The 25,150-nt window shown below is 44.6% G+C and overlaps 1 protein-coding gene across 1 annotated transcript; it reads left to right on the top strand.

Annotated features, from left to right (window-relative positions):
* Positions 1-576: 576 nt before the first annotated feature.
* SFT2D1 (SFT2 domain containing 1) lies at positions 577-23,639 on the top strand. The gene is made up of 8 exons (XM_032162295.3): positions 577-735; positions 13,293-13,379; positions 13,957-14,039; positions 15,148-15,229; positions 17,298-17,333; positions 18,787-18,845; positions 20,492-20,521; positions 23,105-23,639. Exons 1-8 carry the CDS (start codon positions 673-675, stop codon positions 23,142-23,144), a joined length of 480 nt encoding a protein of 159 aa, XP_032018186.1. The 5' UTR covers positions 577-672; the 3' UTR covers positions 23,145-23,639.
* The last annotated feature ends 1,511 nt before the right edge of the window (positions 23,640-25,150 follow it).

Here is a 25,150-nt window from a genome sequence, read left to right as displayed (position 1 = left end):
CAAAGGAGTGAGGCAGCCTCCTGCTATTTCTCCCGAGACGGTCTGAAATACAGCTCCTCGCTTTAATCCTGAGGCAGACGTTTTTGTCTCCGGATGAGGAGACCCAGCTGCGAGGGCTGGCGACGCCCCCAGGGCCACCTCATGGGTGGCAGGGCGCTCTTCGGAGCACGGCCACCTGCCCGCAGGAGCCCTCCGCTCTCCGATTCCAGGCGAGGGAAGGCGCATTCGGGGCCTCGACTCTGGGAACCCGGGGTGCCGCGGACCCGCCCAGCAAGGCCCCTCGCGGGGTCCGAAGGACGCCAAGTCTGCAGGGTTCAGTGGTCGTGCCCCAGTCGCGTCTACACTCAATGGCTGTGCGCCAGCTGTGGGCAGGGGGCTCCACACTCGCGCTGTGTCCCCGCGCGTTGCCACCGCGCACCTCGCGGACAGTGGGAAGGGATAGCCCCACCATCAGCGCCCACTCGGCGGACTTCACGGACCACGACGAAGCCTGAGAGAAAGGCTGGTGGGCATGCGCGCATTGCTACGGCGGCCGCCCTGGCCGCGCTGACGCACAGGAAGCGGGCGGGACCGGACTTCCGGCTGGTCCGCGGGGATTCGGGTTCGGGGTTTCTTGGTGGGCGTCAGGGGCAGGCAACAGAGTGGCGGCCGCTACGGCCCTGGAACGGGGCCATGGAGAAGCTGCGGCGAGTCCTGATTGGCCAGGACGACGAGGAGCAGGGCCTGACCGCGCAGGTAGCGAACCTCGTCCAGTCCCGGGGCTGCCCGCTGGCCCCGGCCGCACTGAGGACCGGCCGAGCGGGTGGGGTGGGTGCGAGGCTGGGGGTCTGGGACTCGTCTGCTCGGCCGGTTGATTTAGGAGGGCTCCGCCTGCTTCCCGAGTAGAATTTGAGAACTTTCCAGTTTTCCATGGGGTCTACTTAAACCCACTTTGAGACCCACCCTCCGATTCTCCCATCTGGCCTTCTGACTTAGGAGTCCACTAACGTCGGCCCTCGCTTTGCCAAATAATCCATCGCTCCCACGTACTATTTGGTTTTCTGAGCCTGGTGCGGGCTCTGGCCTCGGGCTGTGCAGCGTAAGTAGCTATGCAGGGCGTTTATCCTGCGAGCTGCGTGAGCCGAGACCCTAAAGCTTGTTGCATCTGTTTATCTCTGGAGGTAAAGGAGGTGTTGTGTGTGTGTTTGCTGGGGGTTGATCTTTTGGAAATAGGGAGACTGGAGGAAAAATAAACAGGATATTGTTAAGTGAAATAATATTGAATTAAAAATTTTCTGTTAAGGCAGTGAGCCCTGGTAGGAGATTTTTTTTTTTTTTCTTAATAAAAGCCCTTGTGTCTGCGCCTTACCAGCCAGACTTGATAAGGGTTACTTCCTCCAGCAAGAAGGTTAAAAGTAGCAGTGGAGCAGGAACTGCGGTGTAAGTTTTTTTGTTATTGCATGCGATTATATTGCATGTTATTGTGTGCTGTCGCAGAAGTTGGACGTTTAAAATTGAATTGTGTTTCATAAGGATTTTGTTTGTCTCTCCTGACTTCCTTGTCATTACGCTTACTCAGCACTTCTTGTGAGTAGAGTTCTGGGCTACAGTTTTGGGTTCAGAGAGTGTAAGACAAGTATCAGTTCTCATTGCACTCTGTAACTCTGTATATTACCACAGCCACATGTGGCCAATTAATTTTTTTTTTTTCAAGATGGAGTCTTGCTTTGTTGCTCAGGCTGGAGTGCAGTGGCGCGATCTCGACTCACTGCAACCTGTGCCTCCCGGGTTCAAGCAATTCTCCTGCCTCAGTCTCCTGAGTAGCAGGGATTACAGGCACCTGCCACCATGCCCTGCTAATTATTTTGTATTTCTAGTAGAGATGGGGGTTTCACCATGTTGGTCAGGCCGGTCTCGAACTCCTGACCTCAAGTGATCTGCCCACCTTGACCTCCCAAAGTGCTTGGATGACAGGCTCGAGCCACCGCGCCTGGACCAATTAAATTAAAATTAATTAAAATTAAATAAAATTTAACATTCAGTTCCTTAGTCACAGCAACCACATTTCACGTGTTCAGTAGGCACATGTGGTTAAAGGCTACTGTATTGAATAGCACAGATGTAGAACATTTGCATTGCAGAAAGTTCTATTGGACAGTGCTACTCTAAACTTTGGAGATGCAAAGATAATATCACTTATCTTGAGCCCACTGTCTAGAGGGGAGAAAGATATGTGGAGAAGTAATCAATCAAAGATTAGAGTGACTGGCTGTATAGACAAGTGCTGGGAGTTCAGAGGAGGTGATCGTTCATTAACAAATATTCAAGTTCCTGCATATGTTTGACATTGTTCAAGATGCAGGTGTTAATAACAGTGACCAGTGCAAATACCTCTTTCACATGGAACTTAAATTTTAATTGGAGGAAACAATGAATAAACAAGTATATAATGTGTCAGACAACCACAGAAAAAGAGCAGGTTGAGGAGGTTGGGGTTGCCATATTACTTAGATAAGGCCTCCCTGCCAGGGAGCCATGTGAGCACAGCTCAGAAGAGCTGCTGGGATGTCTGAGTATCCTGTGAATAAAAGCCTCCAAGGCAGGGGGCCCAGCAGATAGAGTCCCGAGTGGAGTGTGGTCAGCATGTTCAGGGCCAGTGAGGAGGCCAGAGGAGCTCTAGCAGCGGGGCAGAGAAGAGGGACAATTGTAGAAGAGAAGGTGAAGCAGGAAGGGGGATTCTCAATTGTGGGGGTTCTCATAGGCCATAGAAAGGATTTTAGCTTTACTCTGAGTGTGATAGGAGGCCTTTGGGTTTCGAGCAGAGTGGTGGTGTGACCGACTTGGATTTTAAAGGATCACTCTGGCAGCTCTGTGGAGAACAAACTGTAGAGGCAAGGTTAGAAGCCCAGAGACCGGGCTGGAGACAAGTACAGTTGTCCTGGCAAGAGATGACTGTGGCTCGAATCAGTGATAGAAGTGGTTTAAAAAGCAACAAAGCCTGTTTAAAAAACAAAAAGCTGGTCAGATTCTGCAAATGGTCTGAGTGTACAGCCAGCAGGCCACACTGTTGACGGATTGGATATGTGAGAGTGAGAGGAGGCAAGGATGCCTCATGGCGTTCGACCTGAGCATCTAGAGAGGTGGAGTTGCCATTAAGTGACTGTGGGAGGAGCAGGTTCAGAGAGAAAAATCATTTCAGTGTGGACGTGAAGTCTGAGATCCAGGTAGCATCCAAGTGGAGATGTCAGGAAAGCAGTTGGACGTAACACGGTAGAGTTTGTGGGAGGAAATAGGAGAGAGATGAGATCATCAAGTAGAAAACAGATGAGGTCCAAGGTTTGACCTCTGGTTTTCTCTGGTGTGCAGAGGTTTAGAGGATGAGCAGAAGCTGGCAAAGACAGCAGAGAGGCGCGGCGAGAGGAGGAGGAGGAGAACCAAGAGAGAAGGATGCCCCAGAAAGTGAGGGAAAAGAGTGCTTTAGGAAGGGGAGGGGACCCAGTACTGTTGATGGGTCTCAGAAGTTAAGAGCAGATTACCTGTGGAGGTTATCAGTTGTCACTTCCATGAGAGCAGTCTTGGTGGCTGGATGGGGACAGAGGCCTGATTGAAGTCAGGGGAGAATAGAAAGAAGATGGAGATAGTATGGCCATCTCGGTGATTTTTCCTGTGGAGCAAAGAAGTGGGTGGCAGTTGAAGGATGCAGTGGGGTCGGGGAACATGTCATTTTCCCAAGGAAAATACTGGATGTTTCTGTGCATTGGGAATGGTCCAGGAAAGGGGAAAATTATGGTGCAGGCAAGAGGAAATTGTTGCTAGGGGGCTATTGAGGAGTGACTTGGAAAGCAGGTTTCTCTAGGGAGGAGGGAAGGGCAGGAAGTGGCAGTGAGGAGGGAGGACACCTGGCTCACTGCCTGTCCAAGTGGTACAGGATTCATAGGGGAGAGCCCTGGCCCTGGAGACTAAATTTCAAACCTAGCAGGAGGGTGAGAGGATCATCAGAGAAGAGGGTGAGGACATAGGGAGGTTTGCTGTTGGTTTTTGGAGATGGGTAGGAGATGAGATGGGATTAAAGGCGCACAGACCTGAATGGGGTGAGGGATGACCTGAGAGTGTTGCACGTCTTGTGCAGCAAGACGTAACCAGGATGGCGGGCACGGTGGAATTGGGTCTTGACAGGGATGGTTCTAGGCCAGTTGAGGAGTTGGGTGAGGCAGTGAAGGTCATAGGGCAGCATCCTGACATCCAGGCTGCGTCGTCCTCCTATGGAGGTGCTTTGAGCCCCGGGGAGAGGCATGGTAGCCAGAGTTCTGGGACCTCTCCTTTGAGATGTCTGGGAAGAAGTCAAGGAGGGAGAGATGTTGAGCCAGATCTTAGAGAGTTGATCATATTCCTCCCCTGATCACATCCTTCAGTGACTTCCTGCAGCACCTGAACAAAATCCAGATCCCTCCCTTGGCCTCTCAACCCTGCACTGCTTGTCGGCCCGCCTCCCCACCCTCTCCCCAGTGCTTGCCTTGCCCGGCCCTCTTTCTCCTCCTCAGTTGGAGCCATTTTCTTCTGCCTAGGAGACCTGGCAGTTGCATTTCTTTTTTCTGGAATGCCCCTTCCTGGCTCTTTTCAGAGTTGGATTGGTCACTTCCTGATGTCTTCACTTGGTCACCTCTTTAGAGAGGCCCTTCCTGACCCAGTTACTCTGCCCCTATTTATGTCCTTAGTAGAACCTACCTCATTAGTTGATTGCTCATTTTCCCTCATCTGAATGTAATACACTAGGTGCTGTCTTATTCCCTTCTGTGTATGTAGAACCTACCAAGTACCTGGCGTCTAACAGCTGTTCATAACTACTTGTTGAACAAACAGATGAGTGAGTTGTTTGGATTTGGGTAACTACCAAGGAGAGGTGAGGGCATTGGCATAAGGTAATTGTTGGGAGTTAGATGACAAGAACATAATGCAGGAACATTCTACAGAGTTCTCTTGTGGGAGCCCCTACTAACCCCTGCTGACAATTGCGAGATGTCTTAGTCCATTCAGCCTGCTGTAATAAAATACCTTAGACTTTGTGATCTATAAACAATAGAAATTTATTTCTTACGGGTTTTGAGGCCGGAAGTCAGATATCAAGGTGCACTCATGGGTTCTTGGTGAGGCCTCCCCCTTCCTGGTGTCATACTGTTGCCTCTGGTTATATCTTGACATGGCAGAGAGCAGAGAGCTTTAGTCTCTTTCTCGTCTTATTAGGGCATGGATCCCATTCATGAGGACTCCGTCCCCATGACCTGATCATCTCCTGATGGGCAATCTTCCAGTACCATCACCATGGGGCCGAGGATTTCAGCAAACACTCAGACCATAGCACGCGGGTTGAGACAAGTCATTTGCTTGTTGACTGAGTATTTCATATTTACAGATGGCATTAATTTATCATGTTTCACTTTAAAGATCACCACGTGGAAGATGGTAATAAGAGAAAAATGCCTAATACACAATTTAAGCTCTCTCTGCCTTTCCCACTTAGAAGATTTTGAGTATACCTACCTTATCTGCTCCCCTCACTGTTCCCATGGTGGGTGTGGGTGAGGTGGTTAGGGGGAGTGTAGAGAAACACAAGGAGGAAGCTGTCTTTCCAGCTAGAAGGAGCCAAGGCAGCAGAGGAGACCCCCAGCAGGAGCAGCTGGCGAGGCGGGAGGGCAGTCAGGAGAGCCGGTGGGACGTGGGAGGTGAAGAGAACACTGTAAGCAGGAGGGAGTGCCAAAGGGTCCTGTGCTGTTGAGTTGGAAAGGTTACTGATGTTTCAAAAATGTTCCTTGGAATTAAGGACACGGAAGTGACTTGTGTCTGCAGGGTTTCAGCCAGGGGAGGGCTGAAGCTAGAATGGTCAAGGTGAGCTTCCCAACCACTGTGCTGGGCATGTGCCAGCCGGGGGTCCTGTCTACTCCCACAGCCTCAGATAAGGATTACTCGGAAATAAGGCACTGGGCTAGGAAGGGAACATGAAATTTTTACATGAAAAAGTGTGGTGTGCCGAAGGGCCTGGGACCTTGACTGCACCTCCCCAGGGGCTGCACTGCCCGGGCTGTGCTCCAAGTCTGGTGTGCAGAGGGAGCTTTCCCCGGAAGGCCTGCCTGCCAGAGCCTGTGTAATTGCCTGTGGCCAGCCCCAAAATCACTCACAGTGCTGTGGTCTGAATGTCTATGTCCCCCCCCAGAATTCCTATGTTGAAACTTAATCCCCAATGTGATGGTATGAGGAGGAGGTGCCTTTGGGATGTGATTAGGAATGGGTTTCATGCCCTAATAAAAAAGAGGCCCCAGGCCAGATGCAGTGGCTCATGCCTATAATCCCAGCACTTTGGAAGCCTGAGGCAGGAGGATTGCCTGGGCCCAGGAGTTCAAGACCAGTCTGGGCAACATGGTGAGACCCCGCTTCTACAAAAAATTAAAAAATTAGTTGAGCGTAATGGTGTCTGCCTGTTGCCCCAGCTACATGGGAGGCTGCGGTGGGAGGATTGCTTGAGCCTGGGAAGTTGAGGAAAAAAAAGGATCCATTGCCCTTTCCACCGTGTGAGGACTCAGAAGGTGTCATCTGTGAACCAGAGATGCCTCACCAGACGCCGAATCTGCTGGCGCCTTGATCATGGACTTCCAGTCTCCAGAACTGTGAGAAATAAGTGTCTGTTGTTTATAAGCTACCCAGTCTACCATGTTTTTTTAAGAGAATTAAATAGTTTATTAGCTATATACAGTTATGCATGATACACAAGCTTCATTCCCATCTATAATGTTACCTGGTACCATTATTCAGTTTAGATATATTGCATGGGATGTGCCAACAATCATTTTTTTTTTTTTTTTTTTTCTTTTTGAGACAGAGTCTCGCTCTGTTGCCCAGGCTGGAGTGCAGTGGCGTGATCTCGGCTCACTGCAAGCTCCGCCTCCCGGGTTCATGCCATTCTCCTGCCTCAGCCTCCCGAGTAGCTGGGACTACAGGCGTCCACCACCACGCCCGGCTAATTTTTTGTATTTTTATTAGAGACGGGGTTTCACTGTGTTAGCCGGGATGGTCTTGATCTCCTGACCTCGTGATCCACCCGCCTTGGCCTCCCAAAGTGCTAGGATTACAGGCGTGAGCCACCGTGCCCGGCTAATCATTTTTATAACTAATAATTCTGTGATTTTGCTTGGGTGATCCCCTTTAGTGGTGAACTTCAGGTCACAACAGTAACTGTCAGTTCAACTACACCGAGCTTACTGAAGACAATGGCTTCTCCACCCGAGCAGAGTGTAAATAAGTTCCAAGTAGAACCTGGCATCACCCTGAAGGAATTGACTTCACACTCTTGGGGGAATTTACCAAGATGTCTTCAGAGGAGACTAACTTTACACAGCACATTTTTAAAAAGGACACATTTATTCAGTGTCGTGATCAGACTATTAACATTTAGCAATCAACAGCATGAGCGCAAAAAAAAAATTACATTAAAACCCTTTGTTGGAATGCTTGGTACTTTCCACAGAACAGAAACTAAAATAACCTGTTAATAAAATTAGTCGCAAATACAGTCCTGGAGTTTTTTGCTCATACACGTGAGTATTGTCTAAAATATCTTCTTTGTAGCAGCTGGCTCTGCCACCACTGTGCTTGGCTGACTGAGTTCACAAATCTCTTGTAACCGGTAGCTTCCCTGTCGCTTCTCTGGCTCTCCTCTCCTGCTAAACTTTGTTTCCTGGCAGTGATTAAAATCTGCCAGTGCCATGGCTACTGCTGCTACTGGAACCACCATAGCCACCTTGGTTTTGTAAAGTAAAGTAAAGTTTGGCAAAGTATTGTTCTCCATCACCGTAAGCGCCACAGCTTCTGCCTCCAAAGTTTCCTCCCTTTATAAATTTGAAGGCTGATTGTTGTAATTGCCAAAATCATTGGAGCTTCTGCCACCTCCAGAATTGATTCCATCATTACCAAATCCATTACAGCCATCCCTGCTGCCACTGTATCCACTGCCACCGCTGTGGACAGCTGCCACCAAAGCCATCATGACGACTGAAGTTTCCTCCATGACCGAAGTTGTCATTCCCACCAAAACCACCTCCACAACCACCACCAAAGTTTCCAGAAGCACTTCGACCTCTTTGGCTGGATAAAGCACTAGCCATGTCTTGCTTTCACAGGACTTCCCTAACTTCACAGTTACGGCCATTCACAGTATGGCATTTCTGAGTAACAGTCTTGTCCACAGGGTCGTGGTTGTCAAAGGCTACGAAGGCATAGCCCCTTTTCTTGACACTACCTCTGTCATGATTTCAGTCACTTCAGTTTTTCCATACTGTTCAAGATCTCTTAGGCGATGTTCTTCAGTGTCTTCTTTAATGCCGCCAACAAATATCTTTTTCACAGTTGGGCACCTCGTCTTTGAGAATCTTCTCGAGACAGCCCTTTGGTTCCACAACTCTTCATCCACCTCGTGTGGCCTTGCATTCATGGCGCATCCACCTCCTTCACAGTGGCATACAGGACAAACCCAAAGCCCCCAGAGTGCTTGGTGCTTGGATCTCATGACCACAGTCCGTGAGCGTTCCCCATTGCTCAGATTGGCTTCTCAGGTTCTCATCAGTTGTTTCAAAGCTCAGCCCTCCAGTGCCGAGATTCCACAGTCAGCCCTCCAGTGACGAGCTTCCACAGCTGTTTAGGCTCTTTGGGAGACTCTGACTTAGGCTGGGGTGCAGTGGTGTGATCTCGGCTCACTGCAACCTCTGACTCCCGGGCTCAGGTGATCCTCCCACCTCAGCCTCCCAAGTAGCTGGCACTACATGTGTGTGCCTCCATACCTGGCTAATTTTTGTATTTTTTGTAGAGATGGGGTCTTGCCATGTTGCCCAGGCTGGTCTTGAACTGGGTTCAAGCGATCCGCCTGCCTCAGCTTCCCAAAGTGTCAGGATTACAGGCATGAACCACAGTGCCTGGCCTATGGTATTTTTGGTGTAGCAGCCAGCACATAGATTTTTAACCAGGAGCTGGATCCCTTACCCAGCACTTAGAACAGGCACATAGCAGCACTCAGTATTTATTGAGCCAGTTAGTGGATGGATGGATGAATGAATGAATGAATGAACGTATGAGTGTACAGAGGCTGGAAGGTGAAGTGAAGTAAGCTTTCTGTTTAAGATGGAAGGGACTTCATCATGTTTAAAAGTTGATGGATGCAGTTTTAGAGAGCGAGAACATGTTCACTAGAGGAAAAAGCCCAATAGCGTAAATTCCCTGAGCAGGTAAGGGGTTGGCTGTAAACCAGGATGGACAGGTGGATCTCAGCTCTGTGGGAACCAGGAAAGGGCGAGAGCATGGGTGTTCTTAGTTGGTAGGTTCGCTGGTTTGGTAGCAGCAGGAAGGTGAGGGAGTTCACACTGATGGCTTTGGGTTTCTGTGTGTGAAGTAGGGGAAGTTGTCTGCTAAGAATGGAAGTGTGGGGCAGGAAGTGGAGGTTTGAAGTGGTTTAGAGTAAAATGCACTTTGAGATAAAGCAAGAAGCCTTAGATTGCCAAGCAGCAATGTGCAGGCCATGGGGGGCTGATGAGGACTGGCTCAGGACCCCCCTGCCCTGTGCCTGACTCCACCCAGCGGGCTCAGCTCAGCACCTCCTGGAGCAGGCGGAGGGAAACTGCACTCCGGTGGGATTTTACCAGGTGGAGGCAGCGGAAAGGGAATTTGAATGTCCTGTTGAAGCCGCTGAAAAAAAGGAGAAGGGCCGGATGAGTTCAGGAGGCCAAGGAGTCAGCCTGCTGCCAGGAAGAAACGGGTTGGAGAGCGGCAGCCTGAATTTTGGCGATGGTGTAATTTCGAGCAGAAAGACTGCCCTGGGCTGGGTCACTGAGTGGAGTGGAGGGGAAAGGCCGGTGGAGATTAGGGGATGAGAAACAGAAAGGCCAGGCTGCCCACGTGGACGTGGAAACCGTGCCGGATGCTGCAAGGATCTGGGTAGGCCCCACGATCAAGGGTCCTGAATGAGGAGGAGAAAGAGGGTGGCTCTCGAAAGTGTGGACCCCAGCAGCGGCTGTGGGGAGCGGGCAGGTCTGCCTGGAATGGGCCTGAGGGTCTGCAGATGTCTTTTTCTCACTTGTCTGCACAACTTTGACTTTTTATACCCACTGCTATTTTGAAAAAGGAGTGGGAGGAATACTGGGTTCAGTGTCATCATTAGTGGAAAGCCACAAGTGTTTCCTATGTTTAGATGGCAGAAGCCCAGGGGCAAGGCTCAGGTCCTTCCAGCTGTGCTGTTTCCTGGCGTTCTGTGGGTTAGAGCTGTTCCTCAGCTTCTCCATCACTTAAAGGGGTGGGTTTCGGCTGCGCTGTGGGACCCACTCATTCAGCCTTCATGTTGTTGCTGCTAGTACTACATTTTCCTCTATTATGTTTCTCACCTGCTTTTGTAAAAAATTAATGAATGAGGTTCTAGTTGCAAGCAGTGCTGTGTTTACTGTGGCGGGAATAGGGGGAGCAGCCCCTGCTCAAGGGCCTGTATTCTCTTGGCTTCCTTTTCCTGTGGTAACAGATAAGTAAAATGATTGATGGTGGTTTGGGGAGAGGAAGAGGTGGCAATTTTATTTCTTTTCTAAGACTAAGAGATTAACAAAGTTGCTGGTTTTGGTGGGATCGCTCCTGATTGGTGGTAAAAGAAAGCAGCACATAAATGCTTATTATGATAAGCAGGCTGGGTGCAGTGGCTCATGCCTGTAATCCCAGCACTTTGGGAGTGGGTGATCACTTGAGGTCAGGAGTTTGAGACCAGCCTGGCCAACATAGTGAAACCCCGTTTCTACTAAAAATACAAAAAATTAGTCAGGCGTGGTGGTGTGGACCTGTAGTCCCAGCTAATTGGGAGGCTGAGGTAGGAGAATCACCTGAACCTGGGAGGTGGAGGTTGCATTGAGCTGAGATGGCGCCGGAGCAACAGAGTGAGACTCCGTCTCAAAAAAATGCTTGTGATAAGCAGATGGCAGGGTTCTTTCTGTCTCCTAGTTGGAAGATGCACTGCCAGGTTTTCTTTCATGTTGAAGCATTTCACAGTTTTCCCAATTAGGAGTCAGGAAATCTGTGTAATTGTTTCGTATCCTAGACAATTTGCAAGACTTGAGACAAATCATTTGATTGTGGATTGAATATTCCATGTTTACAAGTGGAAATAATTTGTCCTGCTGTTTCGTTTTAAAGATCAATATATGGAAGATGGCAATAAGAGGAAAAGATCCCTACTATTATACAAATAGCTGTGCTGTTTCCTTGCTGAGAGAAAAACTGGCTATTGAAAAGCAGCGATTGAACTTGTGAACAATGGGGTGATTTGAACTTGTAGAAGAAGGAAAAATGCATGCTTTTTCCTCTCACTAAATCCTCACAGCATTGTGGACTCACACGAACCTTTAGAAATCATTATTCTTTCCATTTTTAGTTGACAAATAAAAATTGTATACATTTTTTGTGTACAGTGTGATGTTTTGACATATGTATACTTTGTGAGATGGTTAGATGAAGCTAATGAACATGTCTCCTTTTTTTTTTTTTTTTTTTTTGAGACGGAGTCTCGCTTCGTTGCCCAGGCTGGAGTATAGTGGCGCAATCTCCGCTCACTGCAAGCTCCGCCTCCCGGGTTCACGCCATTCTCCTGCCTCAGGCTCCCGAGTGGCTGGGACTACAGGCGCCTGCCACCACGCCCGGAGAATTTTTTGTATTTTTAGTGGAGATGGGGTTTCACCGTGTTAGCCAGGATGGTCTCGATCTCCTGACCTCATGATCCACCCACCTCGGCCTCCCAAAGTGCTGGGATTACAGGCGTGAGCCACCGCGCCCGGCCCCATTTTTTTTTTTTTTTTAACAGATCATTTACTATGTAGTTCAGTCTTTCCAGTTTATTCTGGCCTGCGTAGTTAAAATATACTTAGTGTGTATTCTTCCTGATCAGTAAGAATGAAATTTAGATGTTTTTATAGGCAAGTTCACTCTTTGTTTAAAACCAAGTGTTTAGTTTTGCCGTAAACAGATGACATTGCTGGAAACAAGAATGTGAATTAAAATAAAACTTAAAAAACATTTAAAATGTGTTAAAGAGTGATATATGTTTCATTACAGAATACTTAGTTATTTTTATCTGCTTTTCATGCTACATAAGGATTCACAGATTAATCTCTTGAGGTAAGGAATGTAACCAAATGTATTTTGAGCTGTTGCATATAGAACTTTCTCTTATTTTTCATTATTCTTGAAAATATAAGCATGTAGTCTTATTTTTAAGTGGATGTGGTAGTATAAATTAGAAATTTAAATTTTGGAATATAAATCCTTGCTGTGTATTTCTAGTTTCTTGCACAGCTGCTGTCGATAGATACTTTTTTAGCCTTATTTGGAAAATATATTTTAATAGTATAATTAGTAATCTGAGTGTGTTTATTTCACCACCACTGTGCTGGGTTATCATACTGTAGAAAGTAGACATAGTAATTTCTACTTTTTTCCCCACATAATTTGGCTAGAATTTGCATGGTATATAGGAATGCTGTTGCTCTAGAATAAATGATCATTTCACAGTATGTTTTTACAGTGGTGGAGGATGGGCCCAAAGCTTTCATGGGTTGGATTGAAAGCTTAGAATGGGTACCCTCTGGTGTGTGCTTTGATGGTCTCTGCTGGGGCTGCTCAGGCTGCCTCCTATAGGTGGCCAGCGTCCTCTACCCTCAATGGGGTGCAGTCACCCCACTCCACCCCTGGCCTGCAGCCAATGACTGGCCGAAGAGAGGTGGCGTGTAGAAGGCCAGCCTCTGCCTCACGGCAGGACTTGCACTTGCACTGAGTGCAGATGCACTCAGGCTCTGCATCTAGAAGCCTGAAGAGTTCGTCCTACAGAGGCTGAGAGAACAGATAATGAACCCTGTGTACTCTTTCCCAGCCTCTACAGTTTCAGTGTTTTGCCTGGCCTGTTGCATCTGCCCCCTGTATTTTTTTAATCTTTGTGTATTTTATAATATATCTTACATGTCATTTTATCCATATCAGCGTATATCGGCTGTCCCTAACAGATAAGGACTTTTGTGAAACATATTATCAGACTTAGCAAAATTAATGGTTATTCCTCAGCATCATCTGCTACCCAGACCATGGTCATATTACCCTTAACAACCGTGGAATCTTAATATTCTTAAATGACACTATGATATGCAAAATAAATGATTCAGACTATGTGTTAAAACTTTGCTTTAATTTAGTATAAAGAATCAGATTGGTAGGGAATTAAGACTATATTCTAAATTTTCCCATTTTTTATTAAGGTCCTGGATGCCTCATCCCTTAGTTTCAACACCAGATTGAAATGGTTTGCCATCTGCTTCGTATGTGGCGTTTTCTTTTCTATTCTTGTGAGTTAAGGCTTTATATTGTTTAATAATTTTTATTTTATATTAGACTAATAATTCCATTTAGTACCAAAAACAAATGTCCTTTACTAAATCCCTGTTAGACTATTTTGGTGGAACATATTTATTGAACTGAAATAAAGGGGTAGAGATCAATGAAAATACATAGAAATTAATATTTTGGGGAGTTTTGTGGATAGTTGAAATAATTTAAGAAAAATTTATCAATGTGTTAAAAGATCTGGAGAGTCAGTAATTTAGATGTTTATTACCTTTTCATACTTACCATTTAGCATGAAAATTTAACTTAAATAGACTGAGATTTACTGGTAAGCACAAAGTTTTGTTACGGCTCATTTATATATGTTAGTGCAAATAGGAAGAAGATTCAAGTTAGTGTATAACATTGAAATTAACTATTTTTTCTGTGTAATCAGACTAGACTGTCTACAAGCAGATTTGTATTTAAACACATTATTACATAATATTGTATTGTATTGTATTACTGCAGCAGCACATTTATATTTTATCCATTAAAATCATAAAATTATTTTAAAATAACTATAATATCTTAACTTAGGGAACTGGATTGCTGTTTCTTCCGGGTGGCATAAAGCTTTTTGCAGTGTTTTATACCCTTGGCAATCTTGCTGCGTTAGCCAGGTACGTTTGGCTTCTTAAAATATCTTGTTTGCTCTTGCTACCAAATTTACCTTTCTAATAAGCACTTTCCCAGTAGGATGTTTATGTAGTTCTGTACATACTGTGAATTCAGCCACAGGATTTACATTCATTAAATAAATATGTATTGACTGCTGCTATATGCCGTCTCCCATAACAGACGGTATTAGTGCTAGGAATGCCAGCCTTTGTGGGGCACTTAATGTGTGTCTGGGACTGTTCTAAGTGTTTTATATGTATTATGACAAGCTTGTGAGGTAAGCAGTATTATCATCCCCGTTTATAACTGGAGATAATAGCACAGAGCAGGGGAGTCAGTGCTGCCCATGGCGATGAACCTAAATCATGGCTGAGGTGGGAATCGTGCAGACAGTGGGCTCCGGAGCCCAGGCTTGGAGCTGCTGCATTCTAGGCTTTGCTCTTGTGGAGCTTACATTTTAATGAAGAAGATGTTCACATAATACGCCAGAAAAAGATGGGATGGCGTTGGTGGTGTGCAGAGAATTAACACAGGGTGTGGCAGTAGGTGACAGAGGCTACTTTAGATTGGGAGTATGAGAATCCCTCTTTGAGAATCTCTGTCGCATCTTTGGGTTGTTGTTTGTCTTAGCCCCTGTTGTGCTGCAGTAACAGAATACTGTAGTCTGGGTGACTTAGGAAGAAGAGAAATTTTTCTCACAGTTGGAGGCCTGAAGTCCAAGGTTAAGGCACATCCATCCTGCTGATAGATGCATCCCCCAAGGGAAAGATCCCTGTGTCCTCCCAGGGCAGAAGAGGAAAGAGCAACCCCCAGGCAGCCTCTCCTCCAAGGGCCTTTGATCCCTTTCAGAGGGAGGAGTTCTCACAGCCTAGTCCGGTCTTCATACTACCACACTGAGGACACCTACATTTTGGAGAAGACACCTTCACACCATAGCATTTCTATTGGAATAGTTGTAAAGTTTCTTTATAAAGTTAAGGAAAAAAATTTTTTTTAGTGAGAAATTTTAATTAAATAAACCAACAGGGTTTCTTTTCTAAAAAAGTAGTTTATTTTTGCATAGCCAGATAAATCAGTAGACCTGTACCTCAGTTACTTTGTTTCAAATAGTACATGCTTTTTGATGGGACCTGTGAAGCAACTGAAGAAAATGTTTGAAACAACAAGATTGCTTGCAACAGTTATTATGCTGGTAAGTAAATAATACGTTTTTAAAACTTTCATTGAAGTATTCTTTGCACTGTTATTTTATGAATAATTGCCTTTTATGTATGTATACTTCTTGTGTTGAATATAATAATTATATCCGTCCGTCCGGGCATGGTGGCTCACGTCTGTAATCCCAGCACTTTGGGAGGCCAAGGTGGGCGGATCACCTGATGGCAGGAGTTCAAGACCAGCCTGACCAATGTGATGAAACCCTGTCTCTACTAAAAATACAAAAATTAGCCCGGCATGGTGGCATGCGCCTGTAATCCCAGCTACTTGGGAGGCTGAGACAGGAGAATCACTTGAACCTGGGAGGCGGAGGTTGTAGTGAGCCAAGATCACACCATTGCACTCCAGACTGGCCAACAAGAGCGAAGCTCCATCTGAAAACAAAAAAAAAATTATATCCTGTGTGGTTATAGAGTTCAGATGGTACAGTATTGTCTAAGACTACTGGCTAGGTAAAGCCTGCTTCTGTTGCGTATATGGAATGGTGTAGCTGTGTATTTAAATGAACCCTAGAGCTGAGTGTGCTTTCATTTTTAAGCCCTGCCGATGGTTTCATAAGGGATTGTTAGTTTGTACACTTTGGAGGGTGGGCATAGACACCCTCTATGCTGAGGGTGAGATTTAGCATCATTTGTCATCTGACTTTTGTCCCTTCTCTGTGTACCAACTTGACAAATTCTAACAATATGGCTCCCGTAACAGTGTCTTTAAATGTGCCTTCCATTACATTGTGAGTTCTGTCCACAACTCTCAGGTCATCACTCTTATTATCTTGAGCCTGGGTGGCGGGTAGATGAGAGTTTACACTTTGGCTAGTAAGGTTGTTTCCATTCTCATACATGCTGGGTGTTCAGCTGATCATCGTTTTGTGTATTGTGAGCAGGAGGGGGACCCAATCTCTTCTGCATCCTGCCTCTGCCTCCTAACTCACCTGGTCTGTGTCTCTTGTGGATTTCTTTTGCCTTCAAGCATTTATGATATTTAAAGAATTTAAATACTACCATTATAACTATTAACATTAGCTTTCCAAACACAGCTAACCTATGTTAATTTGTAAGGAAATGTTTGTTAACTCTAATCTGCCTGGCAGTCTTCTCCCATCTCCTCACTAGAGTAAAAACTCATTTTTAGCTTTATTTATTATGTCTTTATTCAACTTCATATTTTCTTACCACTTTTATAATCTCCAATTATTTTGAATTTCCTATAATAGCATATGTATCAACATATATATAAACATTTAACTTTAGATTACTGAGAAATTATATTTCACTGTTAGAATATAAGTAATTTATATTCCACTAAGATTTTAGTTAGATTAGTTTTATTTAAGAAATCCTGGCACTTATCCCTCCACCTTTTTAGTAACATACTGTACCTTACAAAAACACACATCATGTTGAGAGAATGTGGGAGCGTTTGAACATATAAGACGTCTCCCAAGGTGGAGCACTTTGCGTGGTTTGATTTGCTGCCACATAAGATCACGCCTAGTAATGGTGGTGAAGAGGCTGTGCCACGTAGAGCCTTCCACGTGCCAGCTTCTAGCTCAAGCCCATCACGGATGCACTCTACCTTATTCATTACAACAGCCTTTTAAAGCAGGTAGGTAGGAACTCTCCTCATTTTAAAGAGAAGAAAACAGGTTTAGACAAGTCCACTGACTTCACCAAGGACCCTCAGATAGCAGGCGTCAGAGCTGGGATCTCTTTAGGTCTTTCCAACACCACACTGCCCACCTCTCGCATTCACTCCTGTGCCTGCTTGCTTTCATGGGGATGTGGAATGATCGGAATGATCATCTTTCAGTTTACTTAACAGATTAAATTATTAGATGCTTCCAATTTGCCAAGGAATATTGCAGTCATAGACTTTAAAGTAAAATAATACTTACAGAAAATATAAGTAAAACTAGTCAGCTGTCTTCTTACTTTTGTTCTATAGTATATTCCCTATGCAAATGAATGCAGAATAGTTTATGCATTTTCATTAGGCTTTTGAAAGGATCTCAAATTTATAATCTACTCTTTCTTCCCCTGTAGTTGTGTTTCGTATTTACCCTGTGTGCTGCTCTTTGGGTAAGTTATGTCAGCCCTACTGGCTTTCAGTTAACTGTGTGCCCCCTCCCCCCCAGCTGAAGTGTCATCACACCATTATGTTAAAATAGCTCATCTATTTTTTTAAAAACTCTCTGAAGATTAGGTGTTCCTAAAATTTGACATGTTAACATCCAGCTAGTGGCTAAAAATGCCATAGATTCTACTGTCTACAGCGTAGAGGTAGTCAGTAAACACACATGTGAACACATGCTCACCCACCCAGCTAGTGGCTAAATGTGCCATAGATTCTGCTGTCTACAGCATAGAGGTCATTAATAAACACACACGTGTGCCCGAGCTCACCTGCTTGTGGGCCCGGTTGGCAAATCTGACAGTGCCCGGTGTGGTGAGGGGCCGTTGCTCAGAGGCTGTGCGCTCCACCATGCAGCTGCAGGGGTGCACTGTGACTCTGCAGTGGTGAGGCAAGTGCGCTGCCGAGTAGCAAGGTGTGAAACCAATAGAGAGGGCCGGAAAACACACATAGTAACAACAAAGAGAGGAACTGAAATCATTCCCCTGCCCTGTGGAGAAGGTTAACAGCTCCTCATTAGCCTTTAAAGAAGTCACATGGTTACAATTCCGTTTACTTTTTGGTCTTCCTGATTCTACATCATATTTTTCTATTGTACTCAACCTATTTCCCAAAAGGGTTTGAAGCCGTTCTTGAACTATCAACAAGAAAAGTCCTATTTTAAAGAAGAAAGGGTAGATATTTTAGACATATTCTATCAGAAAAATTCCAGTTTTTTTTTTATTTTGATGATGTAAGGACAGGACTTTAGTTATATGAGGTTGATTTACGTGTCATTTCTTAATGATGAAAGAATATTCTTAACTTGCACCTCTCTATAGAACATTGATTTTTGGTTTTGGAATTGCCTGTTTACTTATAAACAGTAGATTGAAGATAAATAAGTAAAAAAGCACTGATGGACAAGGAATTCTCAAAATATTTTAAAACAACCATGTAAACTGTTTATATTATTCCAGAAGATCACAATAAAATACAATTTTCCTTCAAAATATCGCTCAAGGAGCAAATGGGAATGAGTAAAATAAGTAAATTTCACATGGGGCATATAGATCTCAGCGGGATTTTAAATGTCGATTCTAGATAACATTGACTTTAAAGACCTAACCACCTTTAAAAGTCTAATGTTTTCAGCCTATGCACAATTGTTTCAGTAACATTTATTTAAAGTCATATATTTTGCAGTATTTAAATTAATGGATATAGTTTTAGAAAGGAAATGTATTTTTTGGATTTTAAAGTTTCAGATCAACTGTATCTTAAATTTATCACACTAAAATTTAATAAAGAAGATAAATGGAGCCATCATCTACATTTTTGAAAGAGAAGAATTAAGTTTGATTGAGAAAGATGTTTTTAAAACTTTGAAACTCATAATTCCTCTGTTTTTGCTGTTGTTAGTGGCATAAGAAGGGACTGGCTGTGTTATTCTGCATATTACAGTTCTTGTCAATGACCTGGTAAGTCTTTCCTTACCCTAGTAAAATGTTAAAATTGCCTGAGATGTGACAAGCATTTTGTTTGGAACCAGTAAAGCCCTAGCATTTCATCTGGTGTTTTGCAGCCAGACAGGCCCTGCAGGGTCAGAGGAGGGGAGGTCTGGGATGAGTCCTGTTGGACTTGACAGCGTGGCTCAGTGGTACTGTTAGGGAGAAGTATGGGGTGCTATGCTCGTCTAGTTACATAGTGATATGTTCTGCTTTTTTCTAATGTGAGAAAGAGAAATAATAAGAAAAGTAGGTGATGCCATGTGAATACATAAAAGTGAGACCAAATCACAGGGTGAGACCAAGGGAAGATGAGTTTACCTGCATTCTCCACTCTATTGCTGGATAAATACAAGGTGGAATTTATCCTAATGTTGACTCTGTGGCCCTGTGATATCTGGAGATGTCTTCTGAATTGGCAGTGATTAAATACTTCTTAAGTTACTGGTTGAGCATCCCAAATCCAAAATGCTTCAGGATCCAAAACTTCTTTTTTTTTTTTTCTTTTTTGAGGCAGAGTCTCATTCTGTCACCCAGGCTGGAGTGCAGTGGCATTATCTTGGCTCACTGCAACCTCTGCCTCCCGGGTTCAAGTGATTCTCCTGCCTCAGCCTCCCAAGTAGCTGGGATTACAAATGTGAGGCACCATGCCCAGCCCAAAATCCAAAACTTCTTGAATGCTGACATGATGCTCAGATTTGGTTGATACTCAACCAGTAAATGTAATGCAGATATTCCAAAAATCCAGTATCCAACACATTTCTAGTCCCAAGCATCTCGGATCAGAGATGCTTCACCTGCACTGCCTTTCCCACTCCACTTTTGTGAATATTCAGTCGTGCCCTGGTTTCTGCTCAGACTCTCCTCCTTGTGGCCTTTTTGAGTCTCGCACAGTAAGAGTTCATCTGCATAAAGGCCATAAATATCTGGGTGGTTGATTAAACGTGCCCTACAGCTCCTGCACTCTTCTGTGTTAGTGAAGAGTGCTTTTCCTTTTCCTTTAGAGCAGCTCTTGCTTCCTAATTTTTGCTTCCTGGTTTTGCCATTTTACATTCCTCTTACTTGATGTTACCCAGTTTGGGATCACCTTTCTTTTCGCCCCCTTTCTACTGACAGATGAAACACCAATGAATGTGAAATGTAATTCTCTGTATATCTCAAATTCACCATAAAATGTTCTTTACTCTTTTCCACTGATATGTGAAGAAACTTAATCTCTTGGTTATTTTCTCTAGTATTTTGCTTTTTATTGCCTAATTTGTACCTAATAATTGATTTATCCCTAAAGGAGACTATAATTATCAGTTGTGGTACAGTTTCTATTTTATTATAAGAAACTCAAACTTTAGCATGCACCAGAATCACCTAGAGAGTTTGTTTAAAGTGCAGGTTGCTTGTTAAAGCAAGCTTGTGATTTAGGAGGTTTAAGGTAGGACCTAATAATTTACATTTTTAACAAGTTCCCAGATGATGCTGTCACTGCTCGTCGGGGTCACACTTTGAGAACCACTGTACAGCCTCATGCTGCTGTATTTATTATAAGGTTAGACATGGCCTTTTGGCATAAAGAAAAACCATCATTCAGATGAAGATTCAACATGCTTGAATATTTCTTGCAGGTATAGCCTGTCGTACATCCCATATGCAAGGTGAGCTTGTTTGAATTCTGTCTTGTTTCTGGTTCTTTACTTATCTTCACACAAATACATGAATTTAAGTAATTTTTACATAAAAATACTATTTAAACACTTTTTTTTGGTTGATCTTAATTTCCTAAAAGGAAATAAATATATTTTCTTTTTTTGTTTTTTGAGACAGAGTCTCGCTCTGTCGGCAGGCTGGAGTGCAGTGGCATGATCTCGGCTCACTGCAATCTCTGCCTCCTGGGTTCAAGATTCCCCTGCCTCAGCCTCCTAAGTAGCTGGGACTACAGGCGCATACTACCATGCCCGGCTAATTTTTTTGTGTATTTTAGTAGAGACAGGGTTTCACCTGTTGGCCAGGATGGTCTCAATCTCCTGACTTTGTGATCTGACCGCCTCGGCCTCCCAAAGTGCTGGGATTACAACCGTGAGCCACCACGCCCGGCAATAAACATGTTTTCAATGAGATGAATAGAAGCTTGCCATGATAATGTCTGTATGGACACGTTTTGGCGACATGGAGCAGCTCTGTGGGGAGCATCCTCCCACCCTGCTGCCTGGCGTGCAGTAGGGAGTGTGGATGAGATTCTGGACCCTTCCATGGCTTTAGAAGTTCAGCAAATAGGACACAGAGACTCCAGGAAAACAAATTCTACTTAAGAAAAGGAAGTTACGGCTGGGTGCGGTGGCTCACACCTGTAATCCTAGCACTTTGGGAGGCCAAGGCAGGCAGATCATTTGAGGTCAGGAGTTCAAGACCAGCCTGGCCAACATGGCAAAACCTCGTTTCTACTAAGAAATACAAAATTAGCTGGGTGTGGTGTGGGCGCCTATAATCCCAGCTACTCGGGAGGCTGAGGTGGGAGAATCACTTGAACCCAGGAGGCAGAGGTTGCAGTGAGCCAGGATCATGCCACTGCACTCCAGCCTTGGTGACAGAGCCAGACTCCATCTCAATAAAAAAGGAAGTTACTGGGAAAATGAGGGCTTACACATAAATGCTTATTTTTAGTCAGCAAAAACATTTTAGTGGTATGTCAAGAGCTAACCGGCATTTTAAAATATTTTTCCAGAGAAACGTACTTATTTAGCCGTGGAGGAGAAAACAAAACTAGTTCCAATTTTAAATCTGATAGGTTTAGAAAAAGATTCTGATGAGGCACAGCTTTGCCTGTTTGTAAAATTCAAAGATATGTTATATATTTAAAAACAGCAAAATTGTCTGTTTAATACAAACAATGAAGGAAATTGGTAGAAATTTTATTTTTATTCCACTTCAAATGTATGATTCTTTCTGATAGATACTTACAAGGAGAAAAAGCAAAACAAAGTTAGCTACAGGTGAGAAAGCTGCTTAACAAGAGTGTGCAAGGGTAATTTACCATGCATAGGAGCTTTAGAGCAAGGAGACCTCCAATACTTCTTGGTGCCGAGGAAAGGACCTCTAGACATGATGTCCCATACAAGAGGCTCTGAAGAGATGGCAGGACTTCGAGAAAATGACCAGCCTCTCCAGACACAGAATCCTGCACTCGAGAGCAATAAGCAATGTACAGATTTTGCCTATAAGAATTTTACTAGTGGATATTTTTTATGGCCTAGGTAAAAGCTTTTTTAATGAATGAAAGTATCAAGTAATAACAGTTTTGGAAGAGAATATGAAAGGTCACACTTTAATCTTCTTTTAATTCTGAGGATTCAGTTGTAAACATTACAGTTTTAAAACTCAGTTCATTAGTTCTTTTTTTTTTTGAGATGGAGTCTCATTTTGTCACCCAGGCTGGAGTGCAATGGTGTGATCTCTGCTCACTGCAACCTCCGCCTCCCGAGTTCAAGAATTTCTCCTGGCTCAGCCTCCTGAGTAGCTGGGATTACAGGCACGTGCTGCCACACCCAGCTAATTTTTGTATTTTTTAGTAGAGATGGAGTTTCACCATGTTGGCCAGGCTGGTCTCGAACTCCTGACCTCAAGTGATCCACCCGCCTTACAGGCGTGAGCCACCTTGCCTGGCCTAGTTCTTTTTAAAAATTAAATCTTTGGGCCGGGCATGGTGGCTCATGCCTGTAATCGCAGTATTTTGGGAGGCTGAGACGAGTGGATGGCTTGAGCCTGGGAGTTTGAGACCAGCTTTGGCATCATAGCAAGACCCTGTCTCTACCAAAAAAAAAAAATTAGCATGGTGACGTGCCCTATAGTCCCAGCTCCTTGGGAGGCTGAGGTGGATCTGCTCACGCCACTGCACTCAGCCTGGAAGACAGAGTGAGAACCTGTCTCAAAAGGAAAAAAAAGAAAAAAGTTAGATCTTTTGTTAGGTTATTTTTGGTATTTAAACTTATTTCTTTGTATTGAGATCAGTGTATATGCCAGTAAAAATTTCTTAAGATAAATACCGTGTCAAAAATTAGCAAAATGTTTTCAAATCTCAGCTCTTAATCTTAAATGATACTGAACAAAGTTTTTGTTAATCAAAAAGTGTGTTGGAGCATCATTGAGTTCTGTTAAAAAAGGTGATTTAGCAGGAACATTTTCTGCAACTTTGCTCTTGAGGAATATTATATTCTGGTTTTTTCCCTCTTTTTTTCCACCAGGGATGCAGTTATCAAATGCTGTTCTTCTCTCCTAAGTTGAAAATCAGAAACTCGTGGAAAAGAGTACTTGAATGTTGATACTCTATGTTTGGTGAAGTTTGCTTTTCCCCATAAAATACTCCAGAAACAACTGAAGTGACAGTTGAAGACCATTTTGTACTAAGTCTCATTTTGTTTACTGGTAAAAACTACATGCTTGATTAAACCATTAAATGCTTGTAACTTTAAATTCATTATGTGTCATTAATACGCTTTTCCAAAGATAAGATTTTTAATCACTGCCAGTTGTAAATTATTTTTAGCCAATTTTTAAATCTTTTCAAAACAGCTTTGAAATGTGAATATTTAAGGGTAGACCTGTGCTGCAAAATAATTAAGCTTTTTTGGCTTTTAAAAAAGTCTGCATTTTAAGTTTGTTTTTTTTTTTTACTTTAAATGTGAAACTTATTTTAAGCTAAAAATTGCTTATTATATGTAATAAAAATGATATATAAATCTTTACAATTTTGAAATAAACCCATCCTTGGAAAAATAACATTTTCTGAATCAAATTTATAATATTTTAAGTGACTCAATTCAATAATATTTAGTTAGGTACTATACAGTCTTTCTGTAGAAAAATGAGGAAGATACAGTCTCTCCCCTAAATAATACTGTTAAGTACAAATTGTGAGAGATAATGGGACTGACAGCAGAGCCCATTCCAGGAAGTGCACAGGGAGGAGGTGAGGCGGCATGGGCTGTGAAGGTGTCCGGAGAAGTCAGGCCACCGGACAGTAGTGGCGGCAGGAAGCTACCTTCACCCCAGGCTGGAGGAGACGCAGAGAGGGAGGAGAACTAGCCAGCGCCCTCCTCCTCCCCGCAAGTCTCCCACTGGCTGTCCTGGTCTCCTCAGTTGCCAGGGAGAGGCAGATAGGCGGGTGCCAGCATGATGGGGTGCCAGCAGGAGGGAAGGTGGCTCTATGTCTGTCCAGGGTAGGGAGAGTTCATAAAGAGCATACAACAAGGTAATGGGAGCAGCACTTTCTGCACAGTCAGCTTAGAGGAGAGCTGAGGGGGGCGTCCTTGAGGGGCAGAAGGGCTCCTGTGTAGCACCGGGTGGTGGTGGCCGGACCTTGTAGTTGTTCAGGTCATTAGGTGTGGCTGGGGTGGGGAGGGAGACGAAGCTGGCAGGGAGCCAGGGTCAGGCCTTAGGACCCTGGAAATCAGGCACGCGCTTGGAAAAGAAGGTGCAGGAAAAGAGTGAGTTCTGGTGAGTGGGCGGACACTGTGCTTGGTGCTCAAGGAAGATGCAACAGACGTCCTTGTCTTCAAAGACTTTACGATTGTGGGGGAGACAGACATGTTCCCAGTTGTTATATGAGGTGTGGGGACTGGGGCTTCAGAGACGTCCACAGGACTCCGGGCGTGTAGAGGACAGCTCACCCAGCCACAGGGGTGTGTAGAAGACAGCTCACCCAGCTGCAGGGAGGGTGACAAGGAGCAGAGGGGCAGAGCGTGGCATGTGTGGAACGCCACAGAGGAAGCAGGGCTCCAGAAAACGTGACAGAGCTGGAGTTTGAGTTTGACAGTAGCGGCAGCCTGAAGAAGAATCTTATTTTAGACAGTAGGCGACAATGGGAGTAAAGAAAACGTGAGTTTGCAGAAAAGACTAGGAAGAAAGTCAGGTGCTGAGCTCTCTCTGGGGCCTGGTTAGTCTGAGGGCCGGCCCACAGCCCTGCGGTGTAGCCGAGTCTCCATGCCATACAGAGGTGCAGCTGCCATGGTGACTCAGCCTGCATGGCAGGGGCAGGTGTGGCCAGCTCGTGGGCTGCGGAGGCTGCGCCCCCCGTTTGCGCTCTGCTGCCTCCCCAGAGTCATTTGTTCTGCATCCGTGTTTGTCGTCCACAGCAATGTTCCTCTAGGAAACATTCCGCCAGCATTGGGAATCTTCCTGAGAAATGTCTGTTCAGCTTCATTTTTGCCCAGGTGGACTTAAACACGGAAACGGCTCTTTGCTTCCCATTTGCCCTGTGTTGGTGGCAGGGTTTGATCTGATCAAAGTAA

This window comes from Hylobates moloch, unplaced genomic scaffold (genome assembly GCF_009828535.3).
Source record: "Hylobates moloch isolate HMO894 unplaced genomic scaffold, HMol_V3 SCAFFOLD_2, whole genome shotgun sequence".
Classification (NCBI taxonomy): Eukaryota; Metazoa; Chordata; class Mammalia; order Primates; family Hylobatidae; genus Hylobates; species Hylobates moloch.
This window is presented reverse-complemented; position numbering and strand designations above follow the sequence as displayed.